This window comes from Zootoca vivipara, chromosome 7 (genome assembly GCF_965207765.1).
Source record: "Zootoca vivipara chromosome 7, rZooViv2.hap1.1, whole genome shotgun sequence".
Lineage (NCBI taxonomy): Eukaryota > Metazoa > Chordata > Lepidosauria > Squamata > Lacertidae > Zootoca > Zootoca vivipara.
Genome location: NC_142590.1, coordinates 26,338,792 through 26,355,397, shown reverse-complemented (window position 1 = coordinate 26,355,397; position 16,606 = coordinate 26,338,792). Strand labels below are relative to the sequence as shown.

The 16,606-nt window shown below is 45.0% G+C and overlaps 2 protein-coding genes across 3 annotated transcripts in view; one reads left to right on the top strand and one right to left on the bottom strand.

The window, feature by feature from the left end:
• DDAH1 (dimethylarginine dimethylaminohydrolase 1) overlaps positions 1–444 on the bottom strand; it is a 108,407-nt gene extending 107,963 nt beyond the window's left edge. The window contains exon 1 of one of the 2 annotated variants that reach the window (XM_088673876.1): positions 111–444. The gene's annotated coding sequence lies outside the window, so the exon portion shown is untranslated. The remainder of the gene's footprint in view (positions 1–110) is intronic. The other variant, XM_088673877.1, reaches the window with a different exon arrangement.
• A 2,120-nt stretch (positions 445–2,564) lies between these two features.
• Positions 2,565–5,674, top strand: CCN1 (cellular communication network factor 1). Its single transcript, XM_035123273.3, has 5 exons — positions 2,565–2,922; positions 3,282–3,498; positions 3,876–4,214; positions 4,411–4,613; positions 4,746–5,674. The coding sequence occupies exons 1-5, from the start codon at positions 2,860–2,862 to the stop codon at positions 5,043–5,045; spliced, it is 1,122 nt and encodes a 373-aa protein (XP_034979164.1). The 5' UTR covers positions 2,565–2,859; the 3' UTR covers positions 5,046–5,674.
• The last annotated feature ends 10,932 nt before the right edge of the window (positions 5,675–16,606 follow it).

Genomic DNA, 16,606 nt, shown 5'->3' with positions numbered 1-16,606 from the left:
AAAGCTGCTTATTATTCCTCGAACATTGCCCCCAACTTCTCACTTAGACTCACACTCGCACCCCCCCCCCAACCACCTCCAATTAGGACCCAGGAGTAGCAGCAACTTACCCTGGAAACACGCTCCCAGCCCCTCTGAAACGCCTCCCTGTGTGCGGACCCGGCGACGAGCCGTCTGGGTTTGCCCTGCTCCAAAGCAGAAGCAGCGGGGCTGGCGAGGGGTCCGCTCCCCTCCCCTCCACGGGCCACCCTCTGTGCGTCGAATAGCGCATATAAGACACAACCCGTATAGGCCATGGGAGGCGGCCAGGTCGATCACATTGCTTTCCCCCCCTTCGCATCGCCTCCAACAACCTCTCTCTCTCCCCCCCTCTCCTCCCCCCACTGCTATATGGTCTCTCTGCTTGGGAGCAGCACGTTTCTGTGGTTGGAAATCAGACGGCGCGGACGGAATCGGTAGTTGCTTTATTAAAAGTTAAGCGCAGCAACAACACCCCCCTCCCCCAGGGGAATAAAATACCCAGCAAAGGATATTTCTTCTAAGTTATGTATTTGTCACTAACAGGCCAGCAAAAAGCCACAATGCAATTCCTCCTAAACCATAATAGGCAGATTGCGTGAAGGACGGGGTGGGGGTGGGGGGGTGGGAGAGGAGGGGTTGTAGAGAGGAGGAGAAAAACACCCCATCAAGAATTCCGAAGAATTTCCTGCCCTGGGAACAAAAGTGAAGTCTATATTTAACAACATCTGAAGCTGTCAAGAATGCTTTGTGGTTGGGTAACAGTGCAGAAAAATGTGGAAAATGCGGACTACTGCTCGACCAAATATGGAAATATTGTTACGTCTGGTGTCTGAATCGCCATCTGGAAATACTTACGGCGATGAAGGAGGGTTGAAAGACGCCACAACAGAAGCTAGGAACACCTCTGTGTCGTCGTCGTCGTGCCCTCCACGATTAAAAAAAAAAACCCCAAATCCTAAAACCAGAGAAGATGGATTAGGAAAGAAACTTAACTGAAGAGGAAAATACTAAAAACAAACAAACCCCTAAAACCCCTAAACAACAGGCTTGCAAAGGAAGGCGTGTTCTGAAGGCCCGCCGTCGCTTTTAAATGACTTATTATGGGAGCCCACGTTCACCAAAGTGTTTGCCTTCCGCGTAATAATTGAAGCGCCAATAAGGAACATTCGGGTTTTTTTGGGGGGGGGGGGTTACGTACTTTGAACAAAACGTACGTAGGTAAAAGTATTGCAATATATGGCTTATCATCTGCATAGCTTTCAAAACACTCTCCACGTTATAGTAAAAAAAAACCACAAAAAACATTATTTGAATACCGCTAAGCGGGACACGCAGGGTAGGCGCTGCTTATTCTAATTGCTTATCATTCCACGCTAGAGTGGAAGGTCACGGAGAGTTCATTGTTTCATAGGAACCACTTTCAATTTTGCTTTTATTGAAGCAGATTTCACACGCACACACACACACACACACGGTCACAGCCCCCTTCAAGGCAGACCAAGAATCAAGAATAATAAAAGGGACCTTTAAAAAGGTGTGTGTGTGTGTGTGTGTGTGTGTGTGTGTGTGTGTGTGTGTGTGTGTGTGTGTGTGTGTTACTCTCAGTGTCTCGAAATTCTTGCAGCAACATCCAAAGTTTAAAGATTATTGGCTTAAAAGATAGAGAGATAAGAAAAGCCGAATCTTTTCCCTGAAAAGCTGGAAACATCTGCAGCGTGGAGGTCTGTATAGCTGCTTTTCGAGCCATCGAAATGTGCCAATTAAACCCAGAGAAGTTAATTAATAGCTGCAAGGCGAGGGAGCTGCTGGAGACGTTCTGCTTGATACGACCTCAAATAGCGGAAACTGAGCTTCCGAGATCAAGGTAACCGAAGGTAAAAAAACAACAACCCATAAAGGCCACAAGAGGACCCCTCTGGAACCGGTACAAACAACGGGGAGTAATTTCTTTTGCCCATGCCCCATTAAAAAAATAAAATAAACGACGCCATCTGGGTCTTAGTTACGGGATACACCTTTTCATTCCACTATTGGATCAAATCCGAATGTCTTAAGAAATTTGCATGCCTCTTCCCCCTCCCCTTTAATCTTCAATAGCATATAAACTATTTAGCAAACACACCGACAATATGTCTAACGCACTTGTTTCCTAGGCTGCGAATGGGGAAAGTTTCGGGGGGGGGGGCAAAGAGGAGAAATACTTATAGCCAAGCATAATATTTTCTACCACCCACCCAAAAAAAGAGCGGCGTGCGTTTTGTGATATTACAGTCTACAACTCCGCGATTGTTTAAAAGCGTTGGAAAGGGAAGGGGAGGGAGAACCTGTTTTCTTGCTGTGAGACGGAGAAGGGGGAAAAAGTGCAGCTTAGACAGGGCGGAGCTTGGATGCAAACCGCGCCAAAGAAACATTCCTGAGATGCTTTACAATTCCTGGTGCTTTAGAATTCTGGAACGCTCAACGTCAGTGCAGCTGCAGCACGCGGCGCCTCCACACTATATAAGGCTGCTCCCTCTCAGAGCCTCCTCAGACGGCAAAGGGATCCCCGGGAAAGTGCGCGGCGCCACGAGCAGCGGGAGCCAAGAGAAAGCAGCCGGGTCCTCCTCTCCGCCTTCCCCGCAAGAGAAGCAAGGCGAGCCCCCGAGGCTTTCGAAGCCCCTTCTCCAGGACTCGCGACTCTCTCTTTAAAACAAACGAAAAGTCACCGCCACTTCGCTCAGACAACACCGAGAAATTGTTTAGGTCCTACTCTCTCTCTCTCTCTGTTCAAGTTTGCTTCTGGCTGAAGAAGAGAGAAAAGAGACCAGAAATCCTTCGTCTTAAAAAAGGGAACCGAAGATGAACTCTCAGAGAACCAGCTGTTTCTTCCTGGCTTTTGCACTCCTTCAGTTAGTAAACAGGGTAGGTGTGGACTTTTCTTTCTAATTTGCTGTGGATTCTTGCCTTCTCTGGTCTGCTGTGGGCAGAAAGGTTTTTTTAAAAAAATAAAATAAAGATATAGTGTGGCTTTGGGGAGGCATATACTTAAGTTGGGAGAAGGCAGAGGCAGCCGGCACGCCTGTTGTGAGGGAAGTGAGGAGAATGTATTCTTGCCAGTTCATAGAAATATAAGGAACTTGAGCTCTGAAGTGGCAATGATCAAAGGTGACGTGCCTGTGTTTTTGGTCCGCATTTATGGCAGGAAGGCTGACTGTTTCCTGCTTCGCTTAGTTGTACCTGTTTGTGTCTCACCAAACTTTTAATCTGCTTCTCCTCCCCAGGTGCTTTCTTCTTCTTGCCCAGCTGCTTGCCAATGCCCCCTGGAGGTCCCCAGATGTGCCCCGGGAGTTGGTCTGGTCCTGGACGGCTGTGGATGTTGTAAAGTCTGTGCTAAACAGCTCAACGAGGACTGCAGCAGGACGCAGCCTTGCGATCACACCAAGGGACTGGAATGCAATTTCGGCGCCAGCTCCACAGCTCCGAAGGGGATCTGCAGAGGTAAAAAGCTTGTGCCTTTGGCTCCCTTTGAAGAGAGTGTGTGTGTGCATATATATTTCCAACCAGTCCTTGTAGAGATGAAGTTTAGTAATTTTCAGTCCATGTATGGTTATGCTTTGTTGTTGGTAGATTGGCAAAAGGGCATATGACTTCAACAGTCTGGAATGCAATTCACTATGTCTGGGCTGCACTAACAGCGCATAAGGAAAAGTGATTCCTGACTAACTTATTGTTCTAGCCTAGAGCTCTTGGGGATTGCAGGGAACTTTACCATAAATCGAATTTAGCAGAGCAGAAAGAAAAGGGGGGGACACCCACCCTGCTTCAGCAGACTGAGCCCCCATTTACAACTCTCTCCTCTTTCCTAATCTTTGCAGCACAATCAGAAGGGAGACCCTGTGAGTACAACTCCAAAATCTACCAGAACGGAGAAAGTTTCCAGCCCAACTGCAAGCACCAGTGCACATGCATCGATGGAGCGGTTGGCTGTATCCCGCTGTGCCCCCAAGAACTCTCCCTTCCTAACTTGGGCTGCCCTAACCCAAGGCTAGTGAAAGTCCCTGGCCAGTGCTGTGAGGAATGGGTCTGTGATGACTCCAAAGATAACCTGGATGACTTGCAAGGTTTCATGGACAAAGAGTTTGCTTCCGAAGGAGAGCTAACCAGGAACAATGAGCTCATAGCCATCGTGAAAGGAGGGCTGAAAATGTTACCCGGTGAGTTTTAAGATGACCAGGGTCATGTTATTCTTTTGCCAGTGAGGGGGGAGGGGGGATTACCACTGGAAATTCTTTAGTGTGGGGGATTATCTGTCTACAGTGTTTTGCTATGCATGTTGATGAGAAGGGAAACAAAGAGCTCGTAAGAATGAGAAATTTATACTGTTCTTTTCTCCCCCCTCCTTTTTTTTAGTCTTTGAATCTGAGCCACGCACTCACTTCTTTGAGAACCCGAAGTGCATTGTGCAGACAACCTCGTGGTCCCAGTGCTCAAAGACCTGTGGGACGGGCGTCTCCACCCGAGTCACCAACGATAATCACAACTGCAGACTAGTCAAAGAGACCAGGATATGTGAAGTGAGACCCTGCGGCCAACCGAGCTATGACTCCTTAAAGGTAAAAACAACACAGCCCCCATTACCACAGCCCCCATTACCGTCCCACAACAATTCCCAGGTTGTTTTGGGTGGAGGGCACCTTTTGGCTGGAATTGCAACCTAACTTACGCTGTTGATCTCTTCCTTCCAGAAGGGGAAGAAATGCACAAAGACCAAGAAATCCCAAGCGCCAGTCAAGTTCACTTACGCAGGTTGCTCCAGCGTGAAGAAGTACCGGCCCAAGTACTGCGGCTCATGTGTGGACAGCAGATGCTGCACGCCTCAGCAGACCAGGACTGTCAAGATCCGTTTCCGCTGTGACGATGGAGAGACCTTCACTAAGAACGTCATGATGATCCAGTCTTGCAGATGCAACTACAACTGCCCCCATGCAAACGAGGCCTATCCTAATTACCGGCTATTCAATGACATCCACAAATTTAGGGACTAGGTTGTGATTTGTGCAGGCTTGAGCGGAAGGCTCGCTCCATTTTTTTTTTTTTTACTTTTTGAAGTAACAGTGGAGAAATGAACTCTTACGGAAGTGGTGCGTTTGTCCATTGGAGGGCAACACTGAGACACACAAAAATGCACTGTGCAACTGGATATTAATGCAACAGTTTGAGCATACTTAAAGCTTCATAGTACTGGAGCAACCTTATTGCTTCATTTTGGAGCACTTTCATGATGACTGATTTCTGTTTGTAACTGATCTGTTTATACTTTGTCCGTCTGTTCCGGTTATGAAAACCTTCAGTTTCTTACTGTTCCACATAATACCATGCTTTAGTTGTTGTTCCAAACTCTTGTTCGAGGTTACATTCCTTCCCAAGGTGGGCACTTTTGGAGTCCTCGCCTATGGCAGCTATAGGCACCAGCTATATATTTCATACCCACAAACAGAAACCAGTTCTTTTTAAAGCTGAATATTTTATTTATCAAAATGTAGCTTTTTTTGTTTTTTGGAGGGGGGAAAATCCCTAATACTGGAATAAGTTGTAAATGTTTTAATTTTATATTCAATGAATTAAGAGAATTTATTTATGAAATTAATCATTTAATAAAGAAATATTTACCTAATTTCATTTTTAATATGGTGTGTTGATTTAGGGAAGCAGGAGATGCTATGGAATTTTAGATGGCTATAGGAAGCAATTTCTAAGAAAAGTAAGTCTCACTAAAGGCTTGCTTTCAAGTAAACATGTTCAGAGGGCTTGCTTTCAAGTAAACATGTTCAGCATTGGCTTTTGAGGCTGCAGCCTTATACACACTTACCTGGGGGTAAGTTCCATTGAACTCAGTGTGGTTTATAAATAGACATGTATAGCACTGCATTGTTAGACTTACTTTAGTTCTGCCAGCATTTTACCAAAGAAAAGTTAGTAACTCTTGCTCTTTTAAATTATACATATCTTTGTACTTGTAATCTTTAAACACAGCAATTGTGCTTGTTCCAGGTCAGTTCTTAAGGATTCTAAATCAGATCATATACTGATTGTTAAGTACACCGTGAAGCCAAAGTATTTTTAAATTATTGATGGCATTTCTCTAAAATGCAACGTACTCAACTCTGCAGCTAAATAGGTTGTTGCTAGTGCTTTTAAGGATTTCTACAGCTGCTGCTTCTTGCAGATGAATACATTTCTTTGTTTGTGGGGGAAAGGTTTCCTTCAGTCTGCAGGAGGTAGTTTGCTTTCACTAAATTCAAACTTAAATGAGCTTGAAGCAATTACTTGTGTTAATCCTAAATAACATGGTGATTAAAAGTAAACATGTTGTTTAAAAGGAAAAGAATGCTAGGAATTCATAGTATTTTCCCAGAAGGCCAAGAGCTAGCCTCTCCTTTTGCCTCCGCTTCCCACCCCACCCCCACCCCTGTAAAATATAACATCGAAGAGAGAGTAAAGGAAACAGAACTATTCAAAAGGAACAGAAAGGGCAAAATTACATTTACTGGTAAGTTTCAACTGAGTTCAATGAGGCTTTCTCCCAAGGAAGTTGGTCTAGGAGTGTAGCCAAAGTCTAAACAATTTCAACCCTATTTTCTGGTGTTCAGAGTGCTTCACACTCCATAATTTATCAATCCTCAACAATCCAGCAACAAAGCTAATTTATATTTCCATTCATAGTTAGGGGGGCTTAGAGCTGATGGACTGGGACTCGTGCAAGACCATTCGGCGAGCGGAGCTTGCACAAATGCTATATACCTAGTCTTGAATTGGACCAAACTGGCATTAAGAGCATTAGGCTCTTAATCTCAGGATCGTGGGTTCAAGCCCCACGCCGGGTGAAAGATTCCTGCATTGCACGGGGTTGGACCAGATGCCCCTTCTGACTCTGCAATTCTCTGGAAACCCTTTGGCTCAAGCTGTGTCATCCTTTCGGTTTCTGATGTTCAGCTACGAGTGCGGATGCATCTATGTAGTCAAATGGTACCACCCACATACAAGTGGGAAGTAGAGTAGCAGGCTTGGGTGAACCTTGAAGTTTACAGAAATCACACATACACACAGAGGGAGGGAGGGAGAGAAAGAGAACCAGGTATTTTATTTTATTTTTAAACTAGAAGTTTGGGGAAAAACCCCAAAACAGCTGTTGGGGGCAGGGTTGTTTAAAAATGTCCATTAGGAAGGAAAATAGAAGAGAACATTCTGAAGAATGGCATGGCTGGCTGGCTGGAATGCTGAACTGGAATGCATTCCACACTGTAACACTTTCCTGAAGGGCCCACTTGTTCATACTTCTCTTCGCACCTACGTTATAGAAAACTCTGCTAAAAGGGATTCAATGGCTGCTTTTAGATCCAGCCAGGTGGAGACACTTTCCCACGGGATTACAAGAGCACTATGTGCAGCCTCAACACACCCATTGCTAATCATCCATTTTGTGGGTCTACGGCAGGCATCCCCAAACTTCGGACCTCCAGATGTTTTGGACTACAATTCCCATCTTCCCTGACCACTGGTCCTGTTAGCTAAGGATCATGGGATTTGTAGGCCAAAACATCTGGAGGGCTGCAGTTTGGGGATGCCTGGTCTATGGTAATGCCTTGAGGGTTTGAGTTCCTGACTGGTTGGTTAGCTCATATATGGCTTTAAAGAGTGTGGGGGGGGGTAGATGAGACAAATTCATGGACGACAGAGCTACCAATTGTTATTATTAGCCACGGCAGCTAAATGAAACCTTCCCGTACGAAGGTAGCATACCTGTGAGCACCAGGCATTCAGGAAGCACGGGAAGGAAAGACTTTTGTTTGTTTGCTGCATTTCTGAGTCTCCCTGGAGCCAGGGCTCTCTGGGTGATGTACACAATCTTCCTTAAAAGCTTCCAGATGCATTTAACTGTTCTCTTTTTGAAATGAGCTGGCCTGATTTGCCAAGACAGGTCTTGTGAGTCTATATGTACAAGAGGCTCTTTAGGTGGAGCAATTGTTAAACACAAGGCTGGTGTCAAGAGTTTGGCACGGCTGGGCGTCTGCCAAGGCCCATGGCGAAGTGGGAAGGCCCACTGCCAACTCCTGGAGTCTCCTGCTCTTGCTGCTCCTCTTCCTCCTAACTGACTGTTCACCTGCACTTTCTAAGTAAAGAATCAAAGAGAGGAATGATGAGAAGGAAAATAAACATTTGCTTGCCTTGTCCTCTTTTCTCTGGAAGGTGGGGCAGGCTGGGGCCAGAGGGAGATGTAGCAAATGGGCCGTAGTGACAAGGAACAGGTGGGAACGTCAGGGGAGAAAGTCCACTGAGAGCATCTTTCCCTAAGGCGCCCCCAAAATAAAAGCGGTGTGGGTCATGCAAGCACTTCTTATATGAATAAGCCATCAGCTGAACACTGCAGGTTGATCAAGTAGGTCTAATTGAAGTGCAGAGTGTTTGAGGACCGGGACATTCGCAGGGAAACCAAAATGTTTGTTTACAAAGCTATTGTACTACCAACCTTACTATATGCTTCTGAAACATGGACCACTTATAAATGCCATCTCCAACTCCTCAAAAGATTCCATCAACGGTATCTCCGAAAAAATTTACACATCACTTGGGAAGACAGGTGAACTAATATCAGTGTACTGGAAGAAGCAAAGATCACCAGTGTTGAAGCAATGATTAGTCAACATCAACTTCGTTGGACTGGTCATGTTGTGCAGATGCCTGATGATCATCTTCCAAAGCAACTACTCTATTCCGAACTCAAAAATGGAAAGTGTAATGCTGGTGGTCAACAAAAGAGGTTTAAAGACTGTCTCAAGGCAAATCTTTAAATGTAGTATAAACACTGACAACTGGGAAACACTGGCCTGCGAGCGTTCCAGTTGGAGAACAGCCTTTACCAAAGGTGTCGTGGGCTTTGAAGAAACTCGATCTCAGGACACAAGGGAGAAACGTGCTAAGAGGAAGGCACGCTTGGCAAATCCACACCGTGATCAACTCCTGCCTGGAAACCAATGTCCCCACTGTGGAAGGACGTGTGGATCCAGAATTGGCTTCCACAGTCACTTACGGACCCAATGTTAAAAGTGTTTATGGAAGACAATCTTAATCTTACTCCGCTACGAGTGATCGCAGAAGAAGAAGAAGAAGAAGAAGAAGAAGAAGAAGAAGAAGAAGAAGAAGAAGAAGAAGAAGAAGAAGAAGAAGAAGAAGAAGAAGAAGAAGAATTTGATCCCTGGGCAATGTGGAGTTGTTGTTCTTTTAAAAGAACAGTCCAGTGAGGAAGTTTGGGCAGAGGCAGAGAGCTGGTTAAAAAAGCTCAGCGGATATTTGAACCCAGGATTCCCTTTCAAATCTAGCATTCCTCACAGCTTCACATCTGTCATCATATGCACATGGGGGAGCTGTGTTGCTACAGTTTCGCAATAGTCCTGGAGACATCAGCTATGGTTTCCGGCACCATGCATGCATGCATGCATTTTCTGCAAAGGTCTAAGGGAAGAATGGACCACCAAATTGCTAGCGTGCGTTAGACTAATAAATGTAATACATCACAATCAAATGACTAGCCAAGGATCTCGATAAGCATAGCTTCCACTTCTTCTTCTTCTTTTTAATGGCAGCTCTCCTTATCTCTGCTCAGTCATGTTCCTCTCCCCGCAAGGCATTCGAATCTTGAGCTGGTTTGGAATTTAAGTACCACCTGGCCACCAGTCGCAGCTACATCTGAACTTGTCTGTACAATATTTTTGTTGACAAGAGAGGTTTGAAACTAACTGAAGCATGTTTGGCCAGGCTCCTATTTAATCCCGGGAAGGAGCAATGTACTAGTTAAAAGAGGACTAACTGTTGTTTTCCCTCGTGGGGCAGGGCAATATGGACAATGAACTGCTTTTTTGATTCACCTGCCAGCTGATTTCCTGTGACTGCATGGAGACGTTCCTGTGCTCAAATGAGTGGTGAGTTTGCAACCAGCAGTTCCTTTAAAAGTTACAGGAATTCACCAGGTATTTCTCTTCTGTGTTTCACCTGAGCCGTGCATCAAATTGAATCAAGCCCCTTCCAGCTCAGGGGCAGCTGGCAGTATTGCTCCTTGTCTTTCCTTCTGCTCTGTGCCTGGATGTTAATAGAGGCAGCATGACTGTTTCTTAAATAACAGAGAACTAAGATACACAGGTAGGAATCTGCAGTTGGGGGCTCAGAGTTGAGGCTTGTTCTCTCACAGTCTGAGGGCCACCACAGAACGCTTCTGCATACTGCAGAGGGGAAGGAGTCTGTAGAAATATGTGGACAATCCTGTAAGCTGATGCCAGCAGGAATTTGGCATGCAAAATAGCCTTAGTTTATTAGACTAACTGGCTGATCTCAAGCACAGCACTGTTTGCACAGATTGAAAGTAACTCTCGGAGGTTTCAGGTGGAAGCATTTCCAAGCTCTCCTTGCTACCTGATGGACTGGAGATGCAAGAGACTGAGGCTGGGATGTTCTCCATTCAAGGCGAGTGCCCCTGAACTATGGCTCCTCTCCTCTTTAAAGGTTGCCCCCATGGAAAATCCATGTGGATGTCACACACACACACACACACACACACACACACACACAAAGCATTCTTGAAATGCCTCCCTTAGTAACCTGTGGGGTTACTAAGTCCAAAGACATTATACTGGAAAAGGCAGCATGTTCCAGGATGATCCAATGGCTTACAGAAATTGCAGTTTGCTGAACTTTGGTTACTCAAGCTCTTTTATAACCTCTCATCGGGAAAATTCTCACTACTATATTGCCATTCCTGAAGTTTTCTATGCAGCCAAAGACTCAGCAGTGTCAATATCTTCAGTGGCTTCCAGATAGGTTCCGAATATCAAAAAATCCCTGCCTTTTTAAATCCCCCTAGACCATGGGCAACCCCTGCCCATGAGCTAAGGAGTGAAAGCAACAAACTGTGGGCAGAAGATCCTATTAATCTTCCAGTTGCCTGACAAACTGCAAGGTCCCTTTTTCAATGGTAAAACTGAGAACGGAGAAAAGAGAGAGGAAAAAGCAATCTATTCTGAGCTAGGACTGTGACTGTAGCTAATTATTGATACAGCAGTTTTAGATTGCACAGCACTTCACAGTTTTTAACTGTGCTGGCCCACACAACAGTCTGTGTTGTAGGAGATTATTACTCCCATTTTACAGATGAGAGACATGATGCTACTTCTGCTCTCACAGTGCCTAAATGATCCCTTAGCTCTACCAGCGCTCTGTCCCTTCCGAGGTCAGCTGTGAATACGCAGAGAACATTGTGGAGTCTCAGAGAGACATTTCATTTACATTCATCACTGAACTTAAAATACCATCCAAAATTAAGGGACTTTCCAGTGAAATATGCAGTCCCCTTCCGTCACGTGTTTCCCCCCACCCCCCTTTGGCCACCACAGAGGCACCTCCTCCATCCCAGCCAGGGTACACCATAAAAGGCAGTATAGAAGCCCCAAATGTCTGCCTCCAGAGCCACAGGGGGATATCTCTGTCTTTTGTAAAGGAAACAGCATACAACTCAGCAACACTTCCCAGCAAGTCTTGCCCCTATGGAGCAGTTGCCAGGACTAAAGGTTCCTGCCTTCCATTCTTTCTAAGGCTCCTCCTCTCCTGGATGTTTCCCAAGCAGTTTCAACCTGCGTCTGCACACCTCTGGTCTCTGTTCTGCCCTCCTCATTATTCTGCGCGTTCTTGGAGACCAGGGGGAAAGGGAGCTTGTCGCAGCAGGAGTGGGAGAGTCCCTGGCCTCTTCAGCAGCCTCTTAAGAGCCCTCCTCTGCTTTAGCCTCGGAGTCTGAACTGCTCCCTTTCACCAGCTCTTCCTGCTCACTCAACCCCGTTGCCCCTTCAGCACTTTCTCCCAATCCTCTTCCTCTGACCTCTCCTCAATGTCCCACCACCAATCCCCTGGCTCTGAGCCTTCCTCCTCTAGGGTTCCCCTTGGGGGTTCCCAGACTGGTGTCTCCCACCACTCCTCTTCATCCACCCAGTCCCTGACATTATACGTATCAGCAGCTTCATGCAACTACAATTTCCTGGGTTTGTTTGTGTGTGTTTTTAAGTGAGCATGTATATTTTTACTTTTTATCCATGGTTGATTAGGGCCTTTCACATTTACCTTATTACAATAGAACAGTATACGAAGTCCCTTAGCCTCCCTCCCTCCAACCTTATTCATGCATTTAAAAAAACAGCTACAGTATTATCCTATCTGATATTGGGTTGCTTGGCATGCTTTACAGAGCTCGGATTTGCATGCTCCGAGGTTATCCCCAGATTTCATGTCAGTTAACTTGGCATAGTCTATGACTCTGTAAATGGTTGATAGAAAGGATGCAATGGAAGCAAGTCTGCATTTCAGTGCTTGTGAGGTGAGCACTATTACTATTTTTCAAGCAGCCTTTGCCAACCTGGTACCCTCATAACGCTTTGGACTACAACTTCCACCAGCCCCCACCAGAATAGCCAATATCAAGGGATGATGGGAGTTGTAGTCCAAAACCACCTGCAGGACACCGGGTTAGCGAAGGCTGCATTAAAACAATATGAACATTACTTCACCCATCTTTCTCTTGTGAACTTCTATTCCCTTTACTGAATTGGCTGGAAGCCACAAGGGGCCACCCTTGTGCTACAGCAAAACAGGCAAGCCTGGAAACTTTCTCAAGAGTGTATGCTAGATTATGTCAGCTCAAGAAGCACAATGATTTATTACTGGGTGTCAATGCGGTATCCATAAGTAAATAACAAGGATGCTCTCCACTCCCTGCAGTTTCCTTCTTCCGAGATTACAAATTACACGAAGAATTTTATGTTGTCATAAACAGGAAAAAACATGAAGCCCAGCCTTCGCCCACCCTGGTTTTGGCAATGCAGTAATTGTCTCAAACGTCTTGCTCACAAACATGACAACTCTCTCTGTGTGCATATTAAACCTTGCAATACTTGTACTATTCCACACTCTGAAATATTTTGCATGCCTTCCAACTGCCCCCCGAACACCAGGATCTTCACAAAGAGTCCAGAATTCCCAAGGGACATTGCTTGCAGTACAGTGTGTTACTGGAAGTTCAGATCTAACACATTTCTTAGCTCTATCCCTCCCACTCCATTCCCTGCTCCACTCAATATGGCGTCACTTCCTGTTTCTATCAATTTTATAGATGATGATACTACAGGGTTGCACTAGATGGTCCAACTCAAGTGTAGTCAATATGGTGGTGCCTTTCAGTCTTTACACTACAACTCCCATTGAGCATGGCCAATGGCAGGAATGATGGGAGCTGTAGTTTCCTGATCTAATTCATTATTTTAGCAGATGGGGAGGATTACAGCCTTGCCGCTCTGCTCCGCACAACTCTGAATTGCACAACTGAACCCCGGAGCAGAATTCAAGGAGGAAGACTAAGGAACACAGAGAACTTGGGAAGTTTGCTATGACCAGCCTGCAAAGCACTTCCCAGATAACGGCTTGCATCTCTTCCGGCTTTGGCTGTTTACAAAGTGTGCCGGTGGTATTTATTGCTCTCTGTTATCAGGTTTCTATTCCTATCTTTCAGCTTGTTTCGCTGAATGCGGACAAGATTCTTGCTGGAGTGCAGCCAACTATGTGTGTGCTTGACGCTTATTCATGCCGGCTGATTAGGACGGCAAGGACCTACGGGTCGCCAGAGGTTGTTAATGCATCACTGAGGGAGGGTCATGTTCCAACTGTTTTAAAGAAAGTAGCAATACATCCCTTCTTGGAAACATAATTGCTCAGAATGTCCTGATTGGGGTAAATATAATCCATTCTTCAATATTTCACCCTTGGGCAAAGTGTTTGGGCCAAGGTGCAACACAGCAACACCACGAGGCATCATGACATCAATTTGGAAGCTGGTTAAAGCAGTTGTCTCCACATGGAGATCTATTTTCAATTAGCTGATACTCTGCTGAAGGAATTAATAAAGCTATGTTGCACAGTTCCTTCTGTCAGCTTAGAAATATTAAGTTGTCTAGATGAGCAGGGCCGGCTTGTTTCTTGCTGCCTCTGGGACTGCTGTGGTGGTGAAGGCCTAGAATTGAGGGAGTTTCTACAAAACAGCCATCTGTATCTGATATACCTAGCTGCACATTATACATTAGAGTGAGGGCATCGCAACATTGCCATCATCCAAAATATATTAGGGAGTGGTTACCAGGCCTTAGCTCCCCAATATACTATGCTGCTTTGAGCAAATACTAACATTATATTTCTACTGGCAGTAGGGGAAGCCATAAGGCACTCGTGTTTATAGAAATCATGGGTAAGAAGTCTACTCTCAGCCATCTGATGAACTATGATGTTGTTTCTATTTCTGCTGATGTTATCTGCATTAATTTTCTATGAGCTGGGGTGATTTTATTACTATATGGATGACTGGTGTTTTTATCACCTTGTTTTAAATCCTGTATATCTTATAGTTGTGGAAGTTGCTCTGAGATGTCTTGAGAAAGGTGTTTTGAGAAATTTAAAACGATGAGGGTAATTATAAATACGGGCTATTGAACTCTCACCAAATGAACAATATGGCATACGGTAGGGAAGCCGCTTTGGAAATGAATGAAAAAGATGAGAAATGCTCTAATTCATTGGAAGTGTTGGAGAAACAGAATTAAAACTGGCAGAACTCAACACAATCAGATGATTTATGGGAACAACAAGGATTGGTGGCATCTGCAATACAGATGTAGGAAGAAACCAACGTAGAGGACCAAAGCCAGTTGAATCTAGTAACAAGGTACAATTCCTAGTAATGGTAACTGATGATTAATAAATGCTGAGTACGTATTAGGATTTCTGAGCTTTATGACATTTACATTCCTGACATTTTGAGTCAGGGGTCGTTGACAACTTTATAGGCTCGTCAAGGGATTGATGAAGTCAGAATCTGGTGGAACTCTGCATGGACAACCAGGTTTGGCATAATGACTAGTCTAAATGTCATTTGTGCCAAAAGTGGGTCTTGCCCCACCACGTAGGAATCACTGGTGCAAAGTGTGTGGTACAGTCCCTCCATCATACATTCATTCCATTGGGGACAAGGTGAGAGGAGACCAAAGAAACATCACACATAAAGGGGCTGTACCGCCACAGACTGCATTGGGTTTTTGTGTGTTTGTGTTTGTATATTGACAGAATTAGTCACACAAACCACCTGGGAAGCTCAAGTGCCTGGCTTTTGTATTCCTTTTCTATTTGGGTTTTTATAGCAGCCTGCTGGCATGTCCAAATCATAATTAGACAAGCGGGCATGTAGCAAGGTCTAGACAGTAGCAATGGGTTTCCCAACCTCAAAGTTTGTGCTTTTGGATTGTTCTTGACCTGGAATACAGAAGTCAAACTGCTATGCCTTGTCGACTGCCTTCCCCTTAAAAGAGAACAGCAACACAAATTCAAGTGATGGAAGTGAGTGCAAGGAAAATGTTTTCTCCCTGCCAACGCAATCCGTTCACTGCAATCCTTTTAAACTCAGGTGACTACTGACATTTCAACATCTCCTGGATGAGAACATGCATTTCCTGTAGGGAAGCCTTCTCCAAGCTCGGGTCCTCCAGATGTTTCAGGCTACAAACTCCCATTGGCTTCAGCTAGCACAGCTGTGCAAGCAGAAGCTGAAAGGAGTTGAAATCTGAGGCATCGACTTTGAGGCAGGAAGTTGGGAATGGCAGCTAGAGGCAGTTGTTTCCTCCACTCTCCTGAATCAGTACTCCCACCATCATCATAAAAATTTATTTATGAAAATTATTTGTACACTACCTTTTTTTAAAAATAAAAAAAATCCACATAGAATAACCAACAAACCCACACCGAACAATAAAAACACTATCTGTAAAACAGCATAACATTAGTTGCAATAAAAGCCAGAAATGCCAGGAGCAGGTAACAAAAGTCAGGCAAAGTCTGGATGAAGCGGTATGCTTTCAATTTCTGGCGGAAGCACCCAACAGCCTGTGCCCACTTGATCTCTGGGATAAGGGGCATCGTTCCACAAAATAGGCGCCACCAGAAATAAAGCCTTTTTTTAAAAAAAGCTTCAGGCCAATTTCCATATCAAGAAGATACCCCCATTCCAACCCCCTAAATCAACAAGGTCTGCTTAATCACCCTTCCGTAACCCCAGCAAGTGTTTTGTAACTGTGCACACACAGGAAAGTCCTGAGCTGCTCAGAACCAAAGCAGCCACTATGGTATGAAACAAACAAACAAAAATCCCACGGAAAGGCCAAGCAGTCCCATCCAATTTGCTCACAAGGCAGCTAATGCAGTTTGTCAGCGTTATAAATCTCTGGATTTCTATGAAAACCCGGATTGCCAAGAAGTGTCCAAGTTAGCAGCGTTTTATCTTCTGCTCTCATCATGGAGCGGCACAGTCCAAAAGATCGTGCATTGCAAAAAGACACGACCATAATCATGCTTACTGGTAAAAGAAAAAGTAAGCAATGTGGTGATTTGATTTTTTAAAAAAATATATTTTAAAATCGAGGCCTGGCTGGCTGCTAATCCTCAAAAGCAGGCCTCAAAAGCAGACAAGTCAATCAGC